This window comes from Onychomys torridus, chromosome 2 (genome assembly GCF_903995425.1).
Source record: "Onychomys torridus chromosome 2, mOncTor1.1, whole genome shotgun sequence".
In the NCBI taxonomy this organism is placed as follows: Eukaryota; Metazoa; Chordata; class Mammalia; order Rodentia; family Cricetidae; genus Onychomys; species Onychomys torridus.
In genome coordinates, this window is record NC_050444.1 from 146,136,124 (window position 1) to 146,157,221 (window position 21,098).

The window sequence follows — 21,098 nt, forward strand, 5'->3', positions numbered from 1 at the left end:
GTTATAAATTGGTAAAACAAAAAGGTGAGTTTTTTTTCCGTTTTTTTTTTTACAGTTACAAATCACTTTCATGGTCACGTAGATTATGCTCTTCTGTGTCGAACAAAATGAGCCTGGGAGGGTTGTAGCCATGAGCTTTCATTTTTGCATCCTGTAATTCTGCAGTGCAAATTGTCTGCGCCATACAGTCGGAACAGTTTTGAGGGTCTGTAAGAGCCACATGTGCATCGAGCACATGTACTTCTGACCTTTAAACTGTTTTCCTCTTGACATTTAAGAGCAGAGGAAGGAGTAAAGCTGTTATCACCTAATTGTTAAGGTTTTTCATCTGTTTGTATTGCTTGGACTTGTTTTCTGTCCTTTCCTGTTCTTATGTGTGATTCTAAAAAGTATATTATATTGTACCAAAAGAAAGCCACACAAGTTTGGTGGGCCCCAGCAGAAACGAAGGCTTTGGTTCCTGTTTCCGTTGTTCATTTCATTATCTCAGCAGCGGGAGTCTGAACCTTAACTGTATGTTAAGGTGGGTTCGATGGTTGGTCAAAGTCACACAGTGAGACTTCAGCAGCATCCATCAGGGAAGAGCCAGCCCCAGTTAGGCAGGAAGGGAGTATTTCATTCTTACAATGTGCCTCCTGTTGTCAGGTCAGAGAAAGGCTTAAGAACTAAAAATTAGCACCAGAGGAACAGGGTTTGAACAGTAAAGATTTATTTAAATAATTACCTAGTATATTTAGTGGAAGCTTATTTTTTCAGATTAAATTGGATCCTAGCTTTACATAATTATTTTTTCCTTAATTCTCATATTTAAGGTTTCACTTTACCTGTATGTCTTATCAAGATCCAGAAGAATTACGTTTTCATTTAAATTGATTACATATAGACAGATAGTTGATTGTGATGTATTTAATTGATTTTCCAGTTTGTCCTATTTAAAGCGATTCTGTGTGTCTGTGTTAACAGTTATGTAAATGTTCCACATTAAAGCAGGTTAGATGTTATCATAACTTACTGACCTGCTAGGCCAGTCTCTATCATTTTAAACGTAACCCTAATCCTTAAAAAAATTGTTTTATTATCTGCACATGGCTGTCATTGTAAAGTGTTTAACGCATTAGGCACTATAGTAACCAGTAGAAGCGGCTCCACGTGTTGCCTTTTGCAGAGCTTTCCAGAAGGCATTGCGTACAGCTCTCGTGACTTGGAACAGCATGTCAGTTTTGAAAAGCCACGTGCAGGTTTGAGATTTTGAGATTGGAACTAACGTAGAAAGCTTGAGTAGCAAAATATTAAAGTTATTCTCTGATGACCTCGATGATAATACTTGGAGTATATAAAGCTTTGAATTCCTCTCTTGTTACAAACAGTGTGTGAAGACTGCAGAGGCCTGCAATCCAGTCACGTAAGTGTGTAAAGAGATAGTGGTCCTCATGGAAGAGGAGCAAGACCTACCAGAGCAACCGGTGAGTATTTCCTTCAAGTTCAAGTTGATTGTAGAAAAGCTAATCTGAAGAGACTTTTTGAGTATAATTCAGTTTCACTTACAGAATCCAAATTAGAAATGAGAATAAAGAACAGGATCCTTAGTAAGTTCCCTCTAAGAAAGCAGTTGTATGTTCGTTTGGTTTTTGAGATGGAGTCTTGCTTATATGCAGTCTCCGGTGGCCTCAAACGTGTGGTCCTCTTACCTCAACCTCCCTGATCGGGATCACAGATGTGCACCGCCTTGCCTGGCATGTTGCATGTTTTTAAACTTAAACTTGGCTAACTTACTTCTAGGGAATCTGTTGAGCACACTCAGCATTACCAGGTGAGTATTGTATTGCCCTTTTCTTTGTGTGCTGAGAGTTGCATACTCTGATTACTTTGCCATTCTTTTAGCCTTCTCTGTTAGGTAACTATAAAAATTAGGGAGACATGAGTAACTAATAAAAATACCTCTGAATCTTTTAAATGTGATCCCTGTCCTTGGTGAATTTTAATAACCATAGGTCTAATAGGATTAAAATCATCTTGAACAGTATATATAGGGTGTGCACTGTTGAAACAAATAGCTGACCTATAGACACTAAATGTATCAAGGAAAGTGACATCATCGAGTGTTTATGTAGTAAGACAAAAGTCTACTCATGAATTCAAAAAGACTTACGTAAATGTCTACAGACCGTTGAAATGGGAATCATTCATGACTCCCTACCTAATTAACGGAAGTGTGAGACTAACCTGCTAATGGCTCATCTCTTCGACTGCCTCCTCCCTTCTCTTTCTGTTCAGTTTCTGTGACGTTGTATGCAAAGCCTGAATGTTAGAGGCAAGGGAGAAACTGAAGCACTCTAAAGCCAGAATTTCTGTCATGGGGTTATTGTGATAGAAAGTCACTTTTTTTTTTTTTTGTTTTTTGTTTTTTGTTTTTTGTTTTTGTTTTTCCAGATAAGGTTTCTCTGTATAGCTCTGGCTATCTGGGAACTCACTCTGTAGACCAGGCTAGCCTCGAACTCACAGAGATCACCATACCTGTCTGGAAAGTCATTTTCTTACTGCCTCGTGCTCCCAGTCTAAATCTGTCAAGGTGACGACTGTGTGAGCACATGGCCATGTCAGCGCTGTTGGAAAGGGCACAGTGTACCTGACATCACAGGGTGAAGTACCAGTGTCAGGAAGGGGTCAGAAAACATCCAAGGGAAGACATGACCACAGGCTTCACTAGACTACATAAAGACAAGGTAGACAGCAATGGTATGACTTGTTAAAATAATTCTAGCAGGCTGTTTTGGTTGATTTAGGATGGGGGAAATAGGGATGTAGGAGGTAGTCCCCAACCAAGGTGGATTCCCAGCACTTGGAATGACTAGTTTTTTTGTTAACAGGAACTAGGGTCCTCTAGGAAGAGGAACCTTGACTGAGAAAATGGCTCCCATGTATTGCCCTCATGGTCTCTGTTTCAGTTCCTGCTGACTTCCCTCAGTGAAGGATTATTTATTACCTGAGAGTGTAAGATGAAATAGACCTTTGCTCCCCAGTTGCTTTTTGTCATGGTATTTACCGCAGCAGTAGAAACCCCAGTGAAGACATTTGGGGAATGGAGGCAGGAGTATTAGAAGTTCAAGCTCATCCTCTGCTGTATAACATGTTCTAAGTCAGCATGGGCTACAGGAAACCCTGTTTCAAAACAGCAACTAAAAAGAGTATTTGAATTAGGTAGAGGAAGTGTTTCTGACTGTAGTCTCTGGACTCTAGAGGTGATACAAACAGCTTTGTCCTCCAGGTTGCTCCTATAATTAGTGGATGCCAAGTGGACAAGCACAGAATCTGAGAAAAATGGAGTGCTTCTATTTGAGACACTTAGGAACCTGAGTGAGTGTTTGCTTTTCAGAAGAAGGGATCCCTGTGACAGAACAAGTGGCCTGCCGCTTGCAGACTGCTAAGACGGCACACTGGCTCAACCCTGAATTTCACTTCCTTTTCCATGAAGGGAGTAATCTGGAGGCTGGAAAGGACAGCCTCCCTGAATGGAGTTTTCTTTTTGTTTTGGAGGCAGTGTTTCTCTAAGAAGCCCAGACTGGCCTTGACTTCACTATACAGCCCAAACTGGCCTGAAATTCATGAGCGCTCTTCCTCAAGCCTCCCAGGTCCTGAGATCACAGGAATGTACCACCATACCCAGATCGTGGTATTTTAAATAAGTTCTGATCTTCCAGACTCAGAAATTTTACCTCATAAGCCCACTTTGTTTCTTTGAGACAAAATCTGTTTTTGATCCAGGCTGGCCTTGAACTACAGGCAACTCTGAGTGCTGGGAGTACATTCACGTAGTACCATGGTCAGCCGTCCAGTGGACCTGAGAATTAGAAACTCAGTTGTCAGACCATGTTCATTATCTCTGGGGGAAAAACAAAGCAAAACAAAAGCCAGCGAATGAGAAGCATGCTGCTTAGGTGTGGTTACTGTTTCATTGAGCAGTGGTGGCGGGGAGGGATGAAGGGGGAGTACCGCATACCTAAGCTGCTTCAATGTCAGCTCATTGACAGCATCCTAAAACGGAGCAGACCTTAGAAAAGAACGTGACAGTTGGGAGTAATAGTGACCGTTCCAAGTGACTCTGGGATTCTAGAAAACTGAGAATAATTCTTCAAAGTACTAGAGAATCATAACATTTCTTCAGCGATGCTCACTCTGTAAATTGCAGTGAGCCCTCTCCCCATCTTTTCTTTCCTTTTGGTTGTCTCTTCCTCATTTCTTTTTGTTTTTCTTGTCCCCAGTACTAAAGGTTGAAGCGAGGGCCCTGCTCCCACTAAGCACGTGCTTTATCTCCGAGCTAGCCTTCGGGTATTTCCTATTGTTTAGTTACTCTTGGTTTTCTCCTTTTCAAGCAGCGGCTTACACCATCAGAGAGAAAGGGCCTCCATCTGGAGGTAGGACTGCTGTAGTTTGTAAGGTTGCGTATGGTAACATTACAGAGCTATTTGTAATTTGATGATTTCCCCTCACTCTTAGCTAAGTGTAGTATTATTTTCTAGATGTGCCTATTTTTCCAAAAAATAAAAGAAGGTCTACCATTTTATTTTCTGTGTTTGCCTTGTTATACTATGACTAATGCTGACTTTATGTCCCCATGTGTTTTGGGGACAAAACATGGTAAAAATAGATGAGATCAGGCTCCTTCATCTGTTACCAGATTTTTGGTGGGTAGAAAAGAATAAATGTATATTGTGTATATATGTGTGCGTTTTTCTGTCTAACTTAATTGGGTTTAGCAACTCATCCCTGTCTAATTCCTGAAATTAACACACAGCTTAAAAGTTATCATAATGAAGTGGACGGTGTAGGGGAGTATTTCTAAACCAACACAGTCAGCTGTGGCCTTCAGTTTACTCTGAGATTTGTTTTTGGGGCATCCCTCCCATCTGTGCTGACCCAACAGCCTCTTTGTTTTCACACTTGACGTTGTTTCCCTCCTGTTCATCCTCTGTCTGCCGTATCAGACTGGTCTCTTAGCTTGCAAGGCCTCAGAGGTTCCCTGTTATCCTCAAGGTAGGCTCCAACTCCCTAATCTACTGTGCACTGGTCTGCACTGTGTCATTCTCTCTTCCTTCACACGTGCTACTCTGAGGTGCAGTGAGTTTCTAGTACATTGATTTCATGTTCTTTATTACAGTTGAGCCCTTTTTATGACTTTCTTTACATATTGGCCTGCCCCCAGATACAAGTTCCTCTTTACCTACTAAATTCAGCTTAGACTAATAGCTTGTGTGTGTGTGTGTGTGTGTGTGTGTGTGTGTGTGTGTGTGTGTGTCTGTCTGTGTCTGTGTCTGTGTCTGTGTCTGTGTGTCTGTCTGTCTGTCTGTCTGTCTATCTATCTATTTATTTTGGACACTCTCTTTAAGCTCTGGCTGGCCTGAAACTCACTACATAGTCCAAGCTGGCTTTGAACTCACAGAAATCCACCTGCCTCTGTCCCCTCACAGTGCTAAGATTAAAGGTATGCACCACCACACTGGGATTCTCAATTGGATTAAAATCATAGAATACTATTTTTATATGTGTTTTGTTTGTATGTATGTATGTATGTTCACCACATACATGCCTTGGTGCCTGAGGAGGTCAGAAGAGGGGCTCAGATCCCTTGGAACTGACATAATGGCATGTATGGTCCTCTGCAAGAGCAACAAGTTCTTTTAACCACTGAGTCATCATTCTAGCCCTCAAATCATAGAATATTATTTAAAGGTGGGTTTGTAAGAGCTGAAAATGTTGTCAACTATAAAATGATGCCAGGCAGTAAACTGTAGTTGAACTTTCCTTGTTTTCAATTCAGTTTCTGTTTAAACCAGTTTTCCTTATTCTTTGGGCTGTACCTCTTTTCCCCCCTTTTATTATAGGGTTAGATTCTTTGTCAGAGTCATCCTGGGGTCCTTCAACCCTTGGTTGGCTTATTGTGGAGCTACTATCATGTAAAAGTTTTTATGTAATAACATGTATTCTAGGTCTAATCAAAACAAAATAAACACATATTGGTTAATATATAGTAAACTTTCTCTACCAGGTGTCAATATCTGTGAATTAAACCAACAAAGGGTAAATATAATGGGCAAAAATATTTTTTAGTGCACATATTGTATAAACAGTCTCATTTCCTAAATAATATAGTGTAACAACTATTCACATAGTATTATATTGTATTAGATATTGTAAGTAATTTAGAGGTCGTCTAAAGTACATGAGAACTGTGCATGGTAATACAAAGGACTTGAACATCTGCAGATTTTGGTATTAGTGAGTATTCCTGGAGCCAGCCCTGTGATACAGAGGGACAACTGTGCTTGAGCAGCTAGGGCTTCAGAATGAGATCGCCGCACTGATTTCGATGTGTACTCATGTTTGCAGGTGAAGAAAGCCAAGATGCAGGAACCAGGAGAACAAACTTTAAGGTATTTATAAAATTGGGTTCTTTCAAATGATCTGCTTTAATTTTTAGCATAGGGGCATGCTTTGTGGTGACTACTGCCTTTTAGGTTTCACTATCACCTTTTTGAAATGATTAGGTTTCGGATTAAAATTTCTCTTCAAAGTAGGATTGACGAGACTAGTTTGGGCAGCGTGGTCAGACCCTCCCCCAACAAGCCAAACCGACTTTTTCAAAGTAACTTCCCTCTGCTGTTGTTGTGTCTTCACTACTTATGAAACAGTATGTACTGAGTTCATTTCATATATATTGGGCATTTGTGGAGAGACTTATAAATGAAAAATGATATATTCTTCAGTCAAATGTACAGTACAAAGGAAGGAGAGACCAAAATCGGGGAAATAGGAGGAACTTGGCATGAATTATCAATTGAGCATGTGATATTGCAGATGCTGGTCCACTCCTGTAGAAAGGGGGTGTCTAGCACCTCATGTTCTGTCTCCAGTGCCGTCATGATTGTCATTTTCCCAGAGTTGTACCTCCTGTCGGTTAGCCACTGACCACCTGAGCCATTTCCAGCTGCATCATTTCCAGCACGTTTTTCAAGAATGCTACTTTTACTACCACATAGATCATTCCAGATTGTTTCCCTGCAGCTGCCACTCCAGCCATGTAGCTCATGCTTCCACTTTAAATTTCTAGTGTATTTTCTTTATTACCCACTGGCCTTTCTCTCAAAATGGACTTCAGTTTCTTTCTTATGCTAGTCAAGTTACTACTGTGTGGTGGTGGTGGTGGCCTTTGATCTCAGCACTTGAGAGGCAGAAGCAGGTGGATCTCTGAGTTCAAGGCCAGCCTGGTCTGGCAAATTCCAGGACAGCCAGGGGTACACGGAGAAATCCTGACTAGAAAAAAGCCAGGGGGAAGAAAACAGATCTACTGCTATCTAGTCTGCCCTTGAACATGTTAGCTTTCTCCACTCTTCCTGTGTTATGCTTACCAGCAAAAGGACATCCTTGCTTGAACCCACCTGTCCACCTATTCTGTGCATATCCCTGATCTGCTTGCCAATAAAACCATAACTTTGCTTAAACCCAGATTATTCATTTATTCCCTATCACCATAGCACTGTAATAGTGCAAAACTATACTGGCTCATCTTAGTTTCCATTCATGGTTACGTCTCAAATAGGCACATAGACATCCTTCTCTGTGTATCTGATTTCCTGGTGTCTAAAATCATCTTAAGTCTGTCTTCCTTTCATCCTTGCCTCCTGTCTTCTCCCTTTCTCTTTACTTCCCACATTTTTACTCACTCAGCTAGGGAACTTGCTACCTAATTCAAAGACAAATTAGAGACATTAAAAAGAAGCATCTTGCTTCCAGCAGATCGGTTGTGGATACTTTCTGATTCCTCTTCCTGGGAAGTCAGTTCTGCTGCTGTGTTACAGAACCTGCCAACTCTGTCTTTTCCTGCAGTTCTTCTTTTTCCTTTGGTAAGCTTTAAATCTATGGCTAAGTATCCCTAAATTTACCATTTACCCCTCTTCCTTTGACAGTCGTACTGTGTAGGCCATGCTGGCTTTTCACTTGTGACCCTTAGCTTCCTGAGTACTGAGGTTTAAAGACTTAAGCCACCATGCCCAAGTTTAAACCTTCCCCTCCATCCACCACACTAGGGATTGAATCTAGGGCCTTGTGGATCCCAGGAAGAGCTCTATCTCTGAGCTACATTCCACAGCCCTTAAAACACTTTTGAAAGTGTAATTCATTATCAGTGTGTACATGAACTTGTAGGACCACTGACACTATCCATCTCTGTAACTTCTATTGTCTTCCCATGTTGAGACTTCAAACCTATTAAACAAAGCTTCCCTTTACCCCTGTCTCCTTGTCCCTAGCATCTTCCATTCTACTTTCTGTGTTTGTGAGATTGGTCTGTGGGAGGGACTGTTCTAAAAACTTCATGTAAAGGACTATACAACTATGTATATAGTAAAAATAACATACGTACATATATAGTCTTTTGTAATTTAGTAATGATGTCTTCAGGTGTGTCTCTCTAAAGCATGTATCAGAATTTCCTTCCTTTTAAAGATGAATAATACTTCTATTTTTTTCTTTTTTTTCTATCAGCCATTGATAATTGACAAGAGTTCTGTTGAATGAAAAGATACTTAGGCCGTTCAGTTTATGAAGTTTGAGTTTTTCTTTCTCTCTCTCTCTCTCTCTCTCTTTTTTTTTGTTTTTTGTTTTTTGTTTTTCAAGACAAGGTTTCTCTGTAGCTTTGGAGCCTGTCCTGGACTAGCTCTGTAGACCAGGCTGTCCTCGAACTCACAGAGATCCACCTGCTTCTGCCTCCCCAGTGCTGGGATTACAGACGTGCGCCATCACCGCCCGGCTCTTTTTCATTTTTATTTTAGTTATTTATTTGATTTTTTGAGACAAGGTTTCTCATTGTAGCCTTGGCTATCCTGGAACTCTCTCTAAACACCAGGCTGGCCTCAAACTCAGGGATCTGCCTGCCTCTGCCTCCAGAGTGCTGGGATTAAAGGCATGCACCACTGCCTGGCAATCATTTTTATTTTTTTAAGCAACTTTGTTGTTAAGCAAAATTTTACATTTATATGTTCTGAAAGCAATTATTTTCAGGCAATATACAATTTCTCTGGGGACAGTTTTAAACATTTAACAAAGTGCTAGAGTTAATTCACTATTTTGGTAGTGTGTTTCCAATCTGTGCATGTTCAGTTGAATGTGTAGGGGATTTTGCTATACTAAAATTCTAGAATCAAAGGTTTTTTAGAAGTGTATGCCCAGTGTGTCCAAGGACATATCACTTTTAAGATTCAGGATCTAAAAATAGTCTTCAGCAGTGACTATAACTTTGAAACTCAGAGTTACCCAAGTACACAGAAAAGAAACAAACTATCATTGGGGTTGGAAATGTGGAACTCTGGCCCAGTTTCAAGTTCTTCCTTGTGTAAATTCTATTTAAGTAGGTATGAGGTGGGACTCAGAAGTCCTCAACTTTCATGTAAAATTCAGGGCACTATGATTTAGCATGTTGGTGTGGACCAATGTAACTAGTTCATGCCATTTCTTTCCTCTCCCCCTTTAATTTCCATAGTTATAACTTGAGTAGTACATTGCTGTTCCAAAAGTGTAATCATTTGAGCAAAGATAAAATTGAACTTTGTTTGAAAATTTTGCTTTAAAAATTAAATTTCCAGGCTATGATGGCTAAGCCATTAAGAGCACTTGCTACTCTTGTAGAAGAACAGGATTTGTCCCCAGCACCCCTATGGTGACTTACTACTGTTTATAACTCCTGTTCCAAGGGATCTGAAGCCCTCTTCTGGCTCCATAGTACCAGGCACACACATGTCCATATACATGCATGCCAGCAAAACTCTCATATACATTAAAAAAAAAAAAAAGTTGGTCTGTTTTTTGTTTGTTTTTGCCATTAAATGTAGGTATGATGGTGCATGCCCCTAATCCCAGCACTTAGGAGGCAGAGGCAGGTTGATGTCTCAGTTTAAGTCTAGTCTGGTCATTATATCAAATTTCAGGCCAGTCAGGGATACATAATGAGATCCTGCCTCTAAATGAATGAATGAATGTAGCTGAGGAAATTCAATTTAACATTCAAAATATACCAGAAGAAAATTCTTTATTATACTTTGATATTAGAGGTTAGCTTCAGGGGTCATATGAGAGCTTTAAATGTTGCTATGTAGAAACTACTTTTACCTCTAATTAGGGATTTTTATGCTCAGATGTACAGCCTCTGGCACAGTAATCCCTACCTCTCCCTGGGAAGAAAGAGTACCGCGGTACAAATGTGGGAAGGGTACATGGGCTGGAACCAAGAAAGGGAACAGCTGTGGTTACTGTGTGCTTGTTGTGTCTGGACTTAGCTACTTTGTATGTCTTGTCATTCATTGTCTTTATAACCCAATGAGGCAGGTTCTGTTTTATCAAACTCACTGACAAATAAACTGAAGCCTGGAGAATTGAGTCACTTGTGCAAACTCTACAGTTAATTATTGGAAAAGTGGTTTATGAACTTGGCACTCCAGCTCTAGAGCTTACAGTTGGTAATAAAGTTAGCTAGTTTTTTGTGATAGATAATGTCTCACTCTTTTGTGCAGACTTGCCTTAAACTAATTGTGTAACCCATGCTGTCCTGAGACTTATGACAAAGCCGCCTGCCTCAGCATCCTACGTGCTGGAATGAGGAGTGAGTCACCACATGCAATTAGAAGCTGTACTCCAACCACCATGCGGTTGTGGGAGGAAGTGATGGGACAGTGGACTTACAGGGAAAGACTCAGCTTGCAGTGATCGCTAGTGCAGAATTTTAGTGGCATGCTCGTAGCATTGTAGTTTCTAGTGTAATGACGTAATCCTCCTTATTTATATGACTTACCTATTAGAATTTCCCTAACTTTCTTACGATCAATTAAAAAAAAAGCTATAGTGCTTGCTTAACACCTGAGGACCTGGGTTAAGTCACTGATACTACAGATAGGTAGGTAAGCAGCCAGCCAGCCAGCCAGAGTGAGCTAGTGTCCTGGGTATTAACTTTGTCTCCTCTAGGACTCCAGTGGCCTCCGCTGGCCTCAGGCTCATGTATTAAAAGATGGCCTTGAACTTCTGATCTTTCTGCCTTCTATCTCCCTAGTGCTAGAATTATAGGTATTCAACACCACACCAAACTTCATTTTTCTTAATGATAGAGAATGGTTTTAAGGTTTAGAACTCCTCCTTGGGAACAAAGTATTTAATTTTTAAAAACCTATTCAAATTAAGGTTTGTAGCTGATGATGAGCCACTTTCTAATTAGACATTTCCCTACTTTGTGTGTGTGTGTGTGTGGTTTTTTTTGTTGTTGTTGTTTTTGTTTTTGTTTTTTGTTTTTTTTTGGAGCTGAGGATCGAACCCAGGGCCTTGTGCTTGCCAGGCAAGCTCTCTACCACTGAGCTAAATCCCCAACCCCCTACTTTGTTATATTTTTAACCAAAGTAACAGATACACAGAATGGTGTGGGAATAAAGTACCGTGTCTTTCAAAATTACTAAAAGAATAGATTTCAGATGTTTTTACCACAAAGAATAAGCATGTGAGGTGGTTAACTAGCTTGGTTTGCATAGTATAAATACCAGCACATTACACTATGATCCATCCATGCACAATATATATAAAATTATTTTTGAAGTGACAGTACTGTATTCAGGGTTATTTTAATAATGTATGATCTTAGAGGGAAATGTTTGACTTGTTCATGACTTAGCTGGGGCTTCCAAATGATATGAAACTTCAAGGGGTCTCGGGATAAGACAAAGAACAGTCAAAAGTGGAAAGTGCTGGCCTTAGACCTCCTTCTTTCAGCTGAGTTGCTGAAAGCCAAGAATTAGGAGATCATCTAGATTTACTTCTTACTGGAACAGCCTAAGAAGGGGTGGGTTTGAGCTTAACCTTTTAGCATTGTAGCAACTCATTCAGGGGCTAATATGTTTGTTTTGGTTCTCCTAGTCAAGTAAACAACCCGGATGTCAGTGATCAGAAGCCTGAGACATCCAGCCTTGCGTCAAATCTTAGCATGTCAGAGGAAAGTAAGTACTATGTTTTATGCATGGTGGATGTGGTATTACTATAGCCAAGGGATGTTATTCTTGTATAATGGGTTTTCACTGAGTGTCCGAGTTATCAGAATACCGAGAAGGCTCTTCTCCCAATGTTCATACCTGTTCTCTGATAAGCATCATTGACATGCTAGCTGAGGACAAGTCTCAAGGAATCTGCTCATCCAAGGAGTCATACTCAGTGACTTCATTTTTGTTTGGAGGTTGAATTTCTAAAATAGTAGCATTTTATTAAAATTTAAAAAGCTTATGGGCTAATCCCTGACTGTTACTAAAAGAGGATTAAAACAAAAACTTGAAATAAAACCACGTAATCCTACCTATCAATCAAATGTTCATCCTAAACCCCAACCCTTATTTAACTCAACTCTCCCTCTTCTCTATAAATGTGTACAAATAACTAAGCATGATTGGGTGGAATTACATACTTAACTGAGTGATTACTGCCGTCATAACCACAGGCCTCAGGTGAGTACTCGGTCTGTTGAAAAGCCTTCATTTCTCCGCTGAGCTCTTCCTTTTCGTTTACGCCACCACTTCCCTCAGAGCATCAAGATTCACTCCCGCCTTTCCTCATGCTTAACTGCTGTCTTCTCCAGTAACAGCCCCGTGAGGAGTTGCTGTGTGAGCTCACTCCCCGTCTCCAGTTCTCTTCCCTGTGTTTGTGACACTGTCTTGCTTCCTCCTCGTGAGAACAGAAGAGTATCCTTGCTCTTGTCAACTCGAAATCCTTTTATTTGCTTTCTGAACCCTCTCTGGCCTTCCTCTTGGAAGACTCGGTGTGATGGTCTTCTTGCCTCCCTCCTGCATCATCACATTCTTCTTCTTAACACTTCTTGCCATAAAGAGGTGTGCTTTGCTATATGCCATCTTCAGAAGGCAGCAAAAGCTCTTGGCATCTTCTGTGATTTGCGGATTTTCTGTGTTTCACGCTACCTCGGAACCTCGGAAAGGAATGGCCTTCGCTTTCTTCCCTCCGCCTGTTCACTCTTCAGCTGGTTGACTTTGCTTCTGTTGTCCCTCTTCCCGTGAAACTGCTTGGCAAGGTTCTCAACTGCTGTCATATTTGCCAGCTCTAGTAGACATTTCTCTCTCCTCAGCTCTCTCGGCACGTTCCCTCTCACTTTTCTCCTCTGATGACCCTTCTTCTAGCTGACTTTATTTAATGTCAGGAGGCCTCAGGTTTGGGTGCTGGCTACCATCCTCCCCAGGGATCCTCCCATCCTTTACTTAAATGTCATATATTGTTAACAAATTCCAAATAAAAAATTGAAACAGGGTTTCTCTATGTAGTCCTGGATGGCCTGGACCTCATTAGGTAGACCAGGCTGGTCTTGAACTCATAGAAATCCACTTGCCTCTACCTCTTGAGTTTTGGGATTAAAAGCATGGGCCACCATGCCCAGCCAAATCCCACATTTTTATTTTCAGTTTGATTTCTCTGATTTCATTTGTGTATCCAACTGCCTACTTGAAATTGCTAGTTATGGTCTGAAAACAAAGTCATAAGTAATATGTAAGAAGCTTTTGTCTCTTTTAACCAGTCAGATTTTCTCCTCTCCCAAACATACCCATTTTAGGAAGTTGTGTTACTGTCCCACCATCTGTTCAACTGACAAACTTGGAAGTCATCCTCCTCTCCCTGTCTTCCTTATTCCATACCTTGGAGCTGATTAGAATGGTGTGTTAGTAACACCTTCACTCGGCCTCATCCTCACTACAGTTGTTACTGTAGTCTAAGACAAAAAACGACTTTTAAATCACCTATTGTATAATAACAGATTACACCCCAGCTTTGTAATCAACTTCAAACAAGTGTCATTGGAGGAGAGGTAGATAGGGCTTGAGTACCTGTCAACGGAGAGGAAACCATCTTGCAGAATTTGAATGACCCTACCTTATGTTCTGTGATGGATAAGATGTTCACACCTAATTGGTATCACCTTCATTTCTGTCTATCTGAATATAGATGAAAGTGATCTTCAAGTTTTTAATAATCTTTTAAAGGCCTCAAACAGTGGCATTGAACAAAATCTTTTATAATAACTCCACATGTGTAAGTTTGTCTTACTCTTGGGTGTGAATTGGCCCCTCCTCTCTTGACCTACCTTTCTGTGTGAGTCATTCTTTCTGGGAACCTTGCTAGATAAAACTACTCTTCAACTTCAGTCCATCCTTGCAACAGAGCAGCCCCTTTGGTGCTGTTGAAGGAAGTCTGAACGGTGGAGGAGGAGGCTGTTGGAGCGTTTACGGTGTAGCTCTGTGGGTAATGAACTGAAGGGGTGCTAGTGTGTGGCTCAAGCTTTATCCCAGTTGTGAGCATGAGAGTCAAGCTTTCATGGCCGCCTTTTCCAGATAAAGTCAGGGAGGGCAGGAGGGCACCAGAGGGAAAAGTCCTTCACTCCATGGCTCTCAGAGCATCTGCTTGGCCAGACTTTAATAAGCCTTTATTATAAAGCGGAAGGTAATAACACAGAAACTGCCCCCGTCTGTGCCGCTCTCGAGTCTGCATAGCAATAGCAATGGTTTTCAAATGAGATGAGGTCGTTCTAGGGCTTCTCACTAAGAGGAGAGTAAGCACCCAGAGTCTAAAGACGAAGAAGCAGCATCATTTGATTTCCTAGATGTGGGTTTGGCTTTTGAAGTTTGTCAGTGAGCATGGCTGAGAGCCGAGGGCATTTTCCTTCAGAGATAGCTTCAGAGATAGCTTAGTGGTGAGAAAGTGGGAATTAGTTGTTTATTCTCAGATCTTTTCTGTGTCCATCTGTCCCTCTCCGTCCTATCTTGCTGCTTTTACTGCCTCTTAAACTCTTCAGACAGGTCTGTAAACAGAGAAATGAGGTGTTTCCTGCTACACAGTCTTTGGAACTTTTTGGCATCCAGATGGTGTGTTACTTACTTTGAAGGACTATACAGTAAGATGTGTTTTTCCATTGGATTTTTTTAATGTTCTAACTTTTTTTTTTTACCTGATAATATCTTTCTTTCAGTTATGACATGCACCGATTACATCCCTCGCTCATCCAATGATTATACCTCACAAATGTATTCTGCAAAGTAAGTTGAATAATTATTTCCAAACTTTTCTCTAGACTCATTGCAAAATTTAATATTTAACTATTTTCACCTTCCTTGTTCTGTCCTTACTCCAGTTTTTATCACATCTTAATAAAATCTATCATCCTTTTAAAAATCACATAGTTGCTGGAATAGATTACTATTACATGGGAACCCACTCTAATTGAGTAGGCACTCAAAATGTAGGATACTGATCAAAAAGCATGTTAGTGATATGATCATTTCCTTTCTCTATATTAACATGCTGAGCAGTAAAAGCAGCTCAGGGTGGCTCCAGATTGATAACTATGAGACAAGTGTGGTGGTTAAAGTTACAAAGAGGTATATTTTAGGCCTTCACAGCATACGATCAGTGCTTAAGACCCAGGCTAATCATCTTTAAGGTGGGCAGGGTGCAGAACAATGTTTGTACCAAGTTGCACTTGTGTATTAATGAAGAATGGACCTATCCAAACATACATAAACAACTGCACCCATTAAAGCAGCGTGTTCTTGCTGATTTAATGAGCAAATGCAAGAGTCATGAAGAAATTGGTAGCAAGGTGAGAGAGCTCTGTGAGGCTGTTAGGAAAAGGAACCTGGCATTCTTTCTTGTTGTGCCCGTTTACACCTTTAGTTAAAGAAACCAGCTAGCTAACATTTCCCACATTCTGGTGTTAATAGTGTGTCTTCTTGGGCCAGCCATTCTCATACAGTTTTCTTCTGTGGCGTGTTGACTGTCTTCTGGAAGCATTATGGGAGATTTTACATGCTATAGGAGTCTTCACTCTTTTGACGTGTCATCTACAAATATACTAGGTCTCGGTCATAGCTATCCTGGGATGAATTCAGCCTGCAGGCCACAGAGTGAGCACACCTAGATTAGATACTAAATGTGAAACACATGTCAACTCTGTAAGCTCTCTGGTATCCAAGTTGTACTGTTAATTAGTTTGAAAGACTAACAAGTGAGATAATGTGTCTTCTCCTTTCATTTTTGAAATATTCTGACTGTCCTAGTAATATCTGTAAAGACTTATTGGGAAGAGAGACTATGGTCTTTACAGTGTCTAGAAATTGACAGTTTTGAGACAGTATTATTTCAAAATATTCTCATGTGACTTGAGTAGTAATTGTTGTCTAAACTATTTTCCAGGCTTAGATCTGGCTAATGCAAGTCTCTGAGACTGTTGAAACACGAGTCTATTGTGTACACAAATTCATCCCTAATGTGTACATAGTGCTACTTTGGGATTCTTTATTCGGGTGTGCCCCCTCCCTTCATTTCCGCCTCCTCACCATGTACTGGAGCACTGCATTACATCCCTGTTTAACTGGCCTCTGTCCCGGTGTTGTGCCCTTCTGGTCCATTTCAGAAAGCAGTGTGACATTAATCTTTATTAAAGAACAGCTCTGCTCTTGCTGACCTTCGTTCAGTGAGCCAGGGCCTTCCTGTTGTTGAGATTTGTCCGACTCTAGCCTGGCACTCAGGCCGTGCTTCCGTCTTTCTACTTTTGCATGCTCCTTTCCTTTCTGATGTACCTCCCTTGGGATAGTAGAAGGCTTCCTCTCAGGTAGAAAACCCTTGCTCTCCTTTCTTTGCCAGGGCTTTGCTCTGTCTTGGAATACCGTCTCTCGGTTGTGTACAGCTTACCTGCCCGGCTCACATGCTACTTCCTTCTTTATTATCTGCTTCTCACATAGGTGTTTATTTGGGGGGGGGGGGGCTTTTCCCCTGTTAGGACATAATCCTCCCACGTCACATTTATTAAGACTTTTAGGGTATATAGTAGCACTTCTTCTTACATCATAATAGCCAAATAAAATAAAAAGAATTTATATATAGGATATAGTAGAATGGATAAACTACCAAGTCAGAAGCCAGGGTGAAGTTGCAGGGGTTTCCCCGGTGACTTTGGTTCTCTGGCTGTCCCTGGCGTGACTGGCACCAACTAGTGGCAGTGTGCTGTAGCTTGAAGTGACTTCTGGGGTCTGTCAGCCAAGCTGGCTCCTGTTTCACAGATGAGGAAAAAGAGTACTGGAGCATACCTCATCCCTGGGGTGTTTGTTTGTTTGCTTGCTTGCTTGCTTGTTTGAGATGGGGTTTCTCTGTGTAACAGAGTCCTGGCTGTCCTGGAACTCGCTCTGTAGCCCAGGCTGGCCTCGAACTCACAGAGTTCGCCTGCCTCTGCCTCCCAAGTGCTGGTAAAGGCGTGTACCACCACGCCCAGCCGCTCCCTGGTTTTTGGTGTGGTTGCTTTTCCTTGCTCCTTAGCCTCGCCTTCCATGTCTTAGAACATGGCTCAGTGCTTGGATGAAAAGAAGCTGACTGCTAATTCTGTTCTGCCCATTCTTGAATGTTCTAAAGTGTTGCTTTTGTTTTGTTTTCTGAGAAAGGATCTTAAGAGTCCCAGTCTGGCCTCAAACTCATTACAGAGTCAAGAGTGAATGAATTCACTCTGTAGTAAAGGATGACATTGAACTCCTGATCCTTCTGCCTCCATCCCACAAGTCCTGGGATGTGATTTACAGGCTTGCCCCATAAAACCCAGTGCATGTGGTGCTAACAATCAAGTGCTCTACCAACTAGGCAAGTGCTCTAACAACTGACTATGTCCCTAGCCCAAAGTTTGGTCATTACCCAACATAGGGTATAAATAAGTGGTCCTCTTTTAGGGGATTAAATAAGCATCTCGTTTAGGGCCTTGCATGTAACATAGTTCTTTGTAGGGTAATAGCAAGAACTTGGGAAGATGTTTGAAACTATTTACTTTCTCAAAACCAGTCCTTGGAAAGAGTAACGGACAAACTTGTGTTTTCTGATCATAATAAGAGTTATTTTGCCATGGAAAGTTAATCTCCTCATTTCTGGATTCTTTGTCTTAGTGATATTAACTGTTTCGTCCATTTCAATTAATTAAAATGAACCACACATGGAAGTTTTCATTTTCTTCATTTTCTTAGACCTTATGCACATATCCTCTCAGTTCCTGTTTCGGAAACCGCTTACCCTGGGCAGAGCCAGTACCAGACCCTGCAGCAGTCTCAGCCCTACGCGGTCTATCCTCAGGCAACCCAGACTTACGGACTACCTCCTTTTGGTAAGCTGTCCTTTTATGAGCAGTTCTTAAGAACATTTCCACCAGTCAGAAACTTGTGTCCCTCTTCAGAAAGCAAGCAAGGCTGGCCAGGAGAGAGGAGGAAACCTCCTTTACAGGGTGTTTACTCATTAAGTGTGTGGTAGAAGTTTTATTTACAGCTCTCCATAATTATGTGGTTACTCACCAAAACTTGACTGTTTCCAAGGTCTTTACTCTGAAACTTGGGTCCCCCCCACCAAATGCTGAGGTTTATGCTTAGGCCCTCCTCCCTGCCATGCCTCTGACACTAAGCTATGCTCCCCAAACTTTAGTTTATTGAATCTTGCTACATTCGTTTAGGCTGGCCTTGAACTTGCTGTATGGTAAATGCTAGCTTGGAGGTTTTGGTCCTCCTGCCTCAGCTTCCTGAATCCTGGGATTACAGGTGTGTGCCCTCACACCCCAGCCAGAAGACTCGGGGGTCACTGTCAACCTGACTTACTTTATTAGAATATAGCCGGGCGGTGGTGGCACACACCTGTAATCCCAGCATTCAGGAGGCAGAGGCAGGTGGATCTCTGTGAGTTCCAGGGCAGCCTGGGCTACAGAGTGAGTTCCAGGATAGCCTCCAAAGCTACAGAGAAACCTTGTCTTGGAAAAAAACAAAACAAAACAAAAAAACAAACAAAAGAATATAGTGCCATGCTATGGGAAACCTCAATATATTTTGAGGTGACCGACTTCTGCTAAAACCATGTAGTCTGAATATTGGTAGAATATGTCTCACGGTAGGTTTTTGTTTTGTATTGTTTATCATTGCTGTTTTCTGGGGTTTTTGTTTGTTTGTTTGTTTTGGCTCATTTCTCTCTCCTCCCGTACCACTCCATCCCCAAATCGATCAAATGTTGTTCTCATGAACCAAAAGTGCTTTTAGAATGGAAGACATCCAAAGCCATTTGCATAGGGAGTTGTTTTCATTAGTTTTATGTATCTTGAATATGAACTGTAAATCAAAATGATTTACTGGGAGTTAGTTTGGGGTTGACCATTTAGTATCTGTGGCAAATTTTCTGCACATGTATAAATGGACAGTTATGTACAGTATGCCTTATTGCTTCTCTGCTCTATCCTAGTTTAATTTTTTTTTGTTTTTCTGTTTTGTTTTCCCGAGACAGGGTTTCTCTCTGTAGCTTTGTGCCTTTCTTGGAACTCACTCTGTAGCCCAGGCTGGCCTTGAACTCACAGAGATCCACCTGCCTCTGCCTCCCAAGTGCTGGGATTAAAGGTGTGTGCCACCGCTGCCCAGCTAAAATTATTTTAATATTAATCTAACTTAAAATGTTAAAAGTTAGGTTTTAGGGGGCTTATTGCTCTTGCAGAAGACCCAGGTTCAATTGCCAGTACTGACTATTCAAAACTTTCTATAACTCCAGTTTTAGAGGACTCAGCTGTCCTCTTCCAACCTCCTTGGGTACCAGACACACTGGAGATATACATGCAGGCAAAAGACTCATACACATAAATAAATCTAAAAAAATTAGTAAAAAAAGTTATGCCTTTCAGACTTCATTTAAACAAGCTAAGGTGTTTTATTTTAAGTCTTGTAGAGAAGTTATCCCACAGATGCTGGGGACTTTAGTGTGCCTGTGTGTGGTTTGTCCACTCCTAATTCTGCTGTCTCACTTGACTGGTGTCTTGTGTTACTGACAGCTGTCTAACTTTTAGGCTTCTTAGCATCCTCTGGCTCCTTGGTAAATGCCGAAAAGCATTGAGGGTGTTTGTGTGCTTTCTTGTTCTGCTTTGCTGTGGATCTGTCACATAGCCTTTTGAACACTACATAAGCACTCTACCTCATTCTGCAGACTGTTTTCTTTTCTCTCTCTCTTTTCTGAGATCGGTTTATAGCCAGGCTAACCTCTAATTCTAAATTCTCCTGCCTCAGCTTCCCAAGTGCTGGAATTATAGGTATGCACCACCGTTTATGGCTCCTAGGTGGTAATAATTCATAACAGGGTTTCTCTATGTTGCTGTAAATTCATTCATCCTCTTGTTGCAGATTTCCAAGTACTGGGGATCCTGGCATACACTACCACACCCAGATGGGTGGGGGTTATTTCTTTCCTTTTAAAAAAAAAAAATTTAAAAGACCCATTTATTTATGTATTTATGTCCATGGGTGTTTGGTCTGCATGTACAGCTTCACACCAGAAGAGGGTGATGGATTCCAGGGACTATAGTTACAGGTGGTTGTGAGCCCACCGTAGGTCCTCTGGAAGAGCAGCCAGTGCTCTTAACTGCCGAGCCATCTCTCCAGCCCTGTGGTCATTTGTTATTGCATATATTAAGCTAAATTTCCCTCAGATGGCTCTTAATAGGCCATCAGTTGTACAGTAATTATTTTCATATTTCTGCCCCCTCGTTATCATTAAAATATGATTAGCAAGCCCAGGCTCTAACACACTGAATAGTTGATCCCATCTGTTGTTGAATAATAGTTTCTTTTACCCCAAACTCAGTTAATAAAACATCTCACAGCCAGCTCGTCGTCCTCATGACACACGCCTTTAATCCTAGCACTTGGGAGGCAGAGGCAGGCAGATCTATGAGTTCGAGGCCAGCCTAGTGTACAGAATGAGTTCCAGGTTAGTGAGGGCTACACAGAGAAACCCTGTCTCAAAAATCCAGTGAATAGAAAGATAAGGAAATGAGGAAATGAAGAAATGAGGAAATGAGGAAATAATGAGGAAATGAGGAAATAAGGAGGAAATGAGGAAATAAGGAGGAAATGAAATGAGGAAACACCTCACAAGGCGCCCACGTTGCACCTCTCCTACTAGGAAAGGAAATCCTGAAAGAGTTTAGACTCTAAGAAAGTTCTAGATTACGAAGAATAATTGGTAAGGATGAA

The 21,098-nt window shown here is 41.2% G+C and overlaps 1 protein-coding gene across 3 annotated transcripts in view; it reads left to right on the forward strand.

Annotated features, from left to right (window-relative positions):
* Eya3 (EYA transcriptional coactivator and phosphatase 3) overlaps positions 1–21,098 on the forward strand; it is an 87,704-nt gene that overhangs the window by 18,870 nt on the left and 47,736 nt on the right. For 2 of the 3 annotated variants that reach the window (XM_036177828.1, XM_036177829.1), the window contains exons 2-6: positions 1,368–1,463; positions 6,385–6,428; positions 11,944–12,023; positions 15,044–15,110; positions 18,075–18,211. In XM_036177828.1, coding sequence (XP_036033721.1) covers positions 1,431–1,463; positions 6,385–6,428; positions 11,944–12,023; positions 15,044–15,110; positions 18,075–18,211 — 361 coding nt within the window. In that variant the 5' untranslated portion in view covers positions 1,368–1,430. Of the gene's footprint in view, positions 1–1,367; positions 1,464–6,384; positions 6,429–7,809; positions 7,899–11,943; positions 12,024–15,043; positions 15,111–18,074; positions 18,212–21,098 lie in introns of those variants that run through there. The other variant, XM_036177830.1, reaches the window with a different exon arrangement.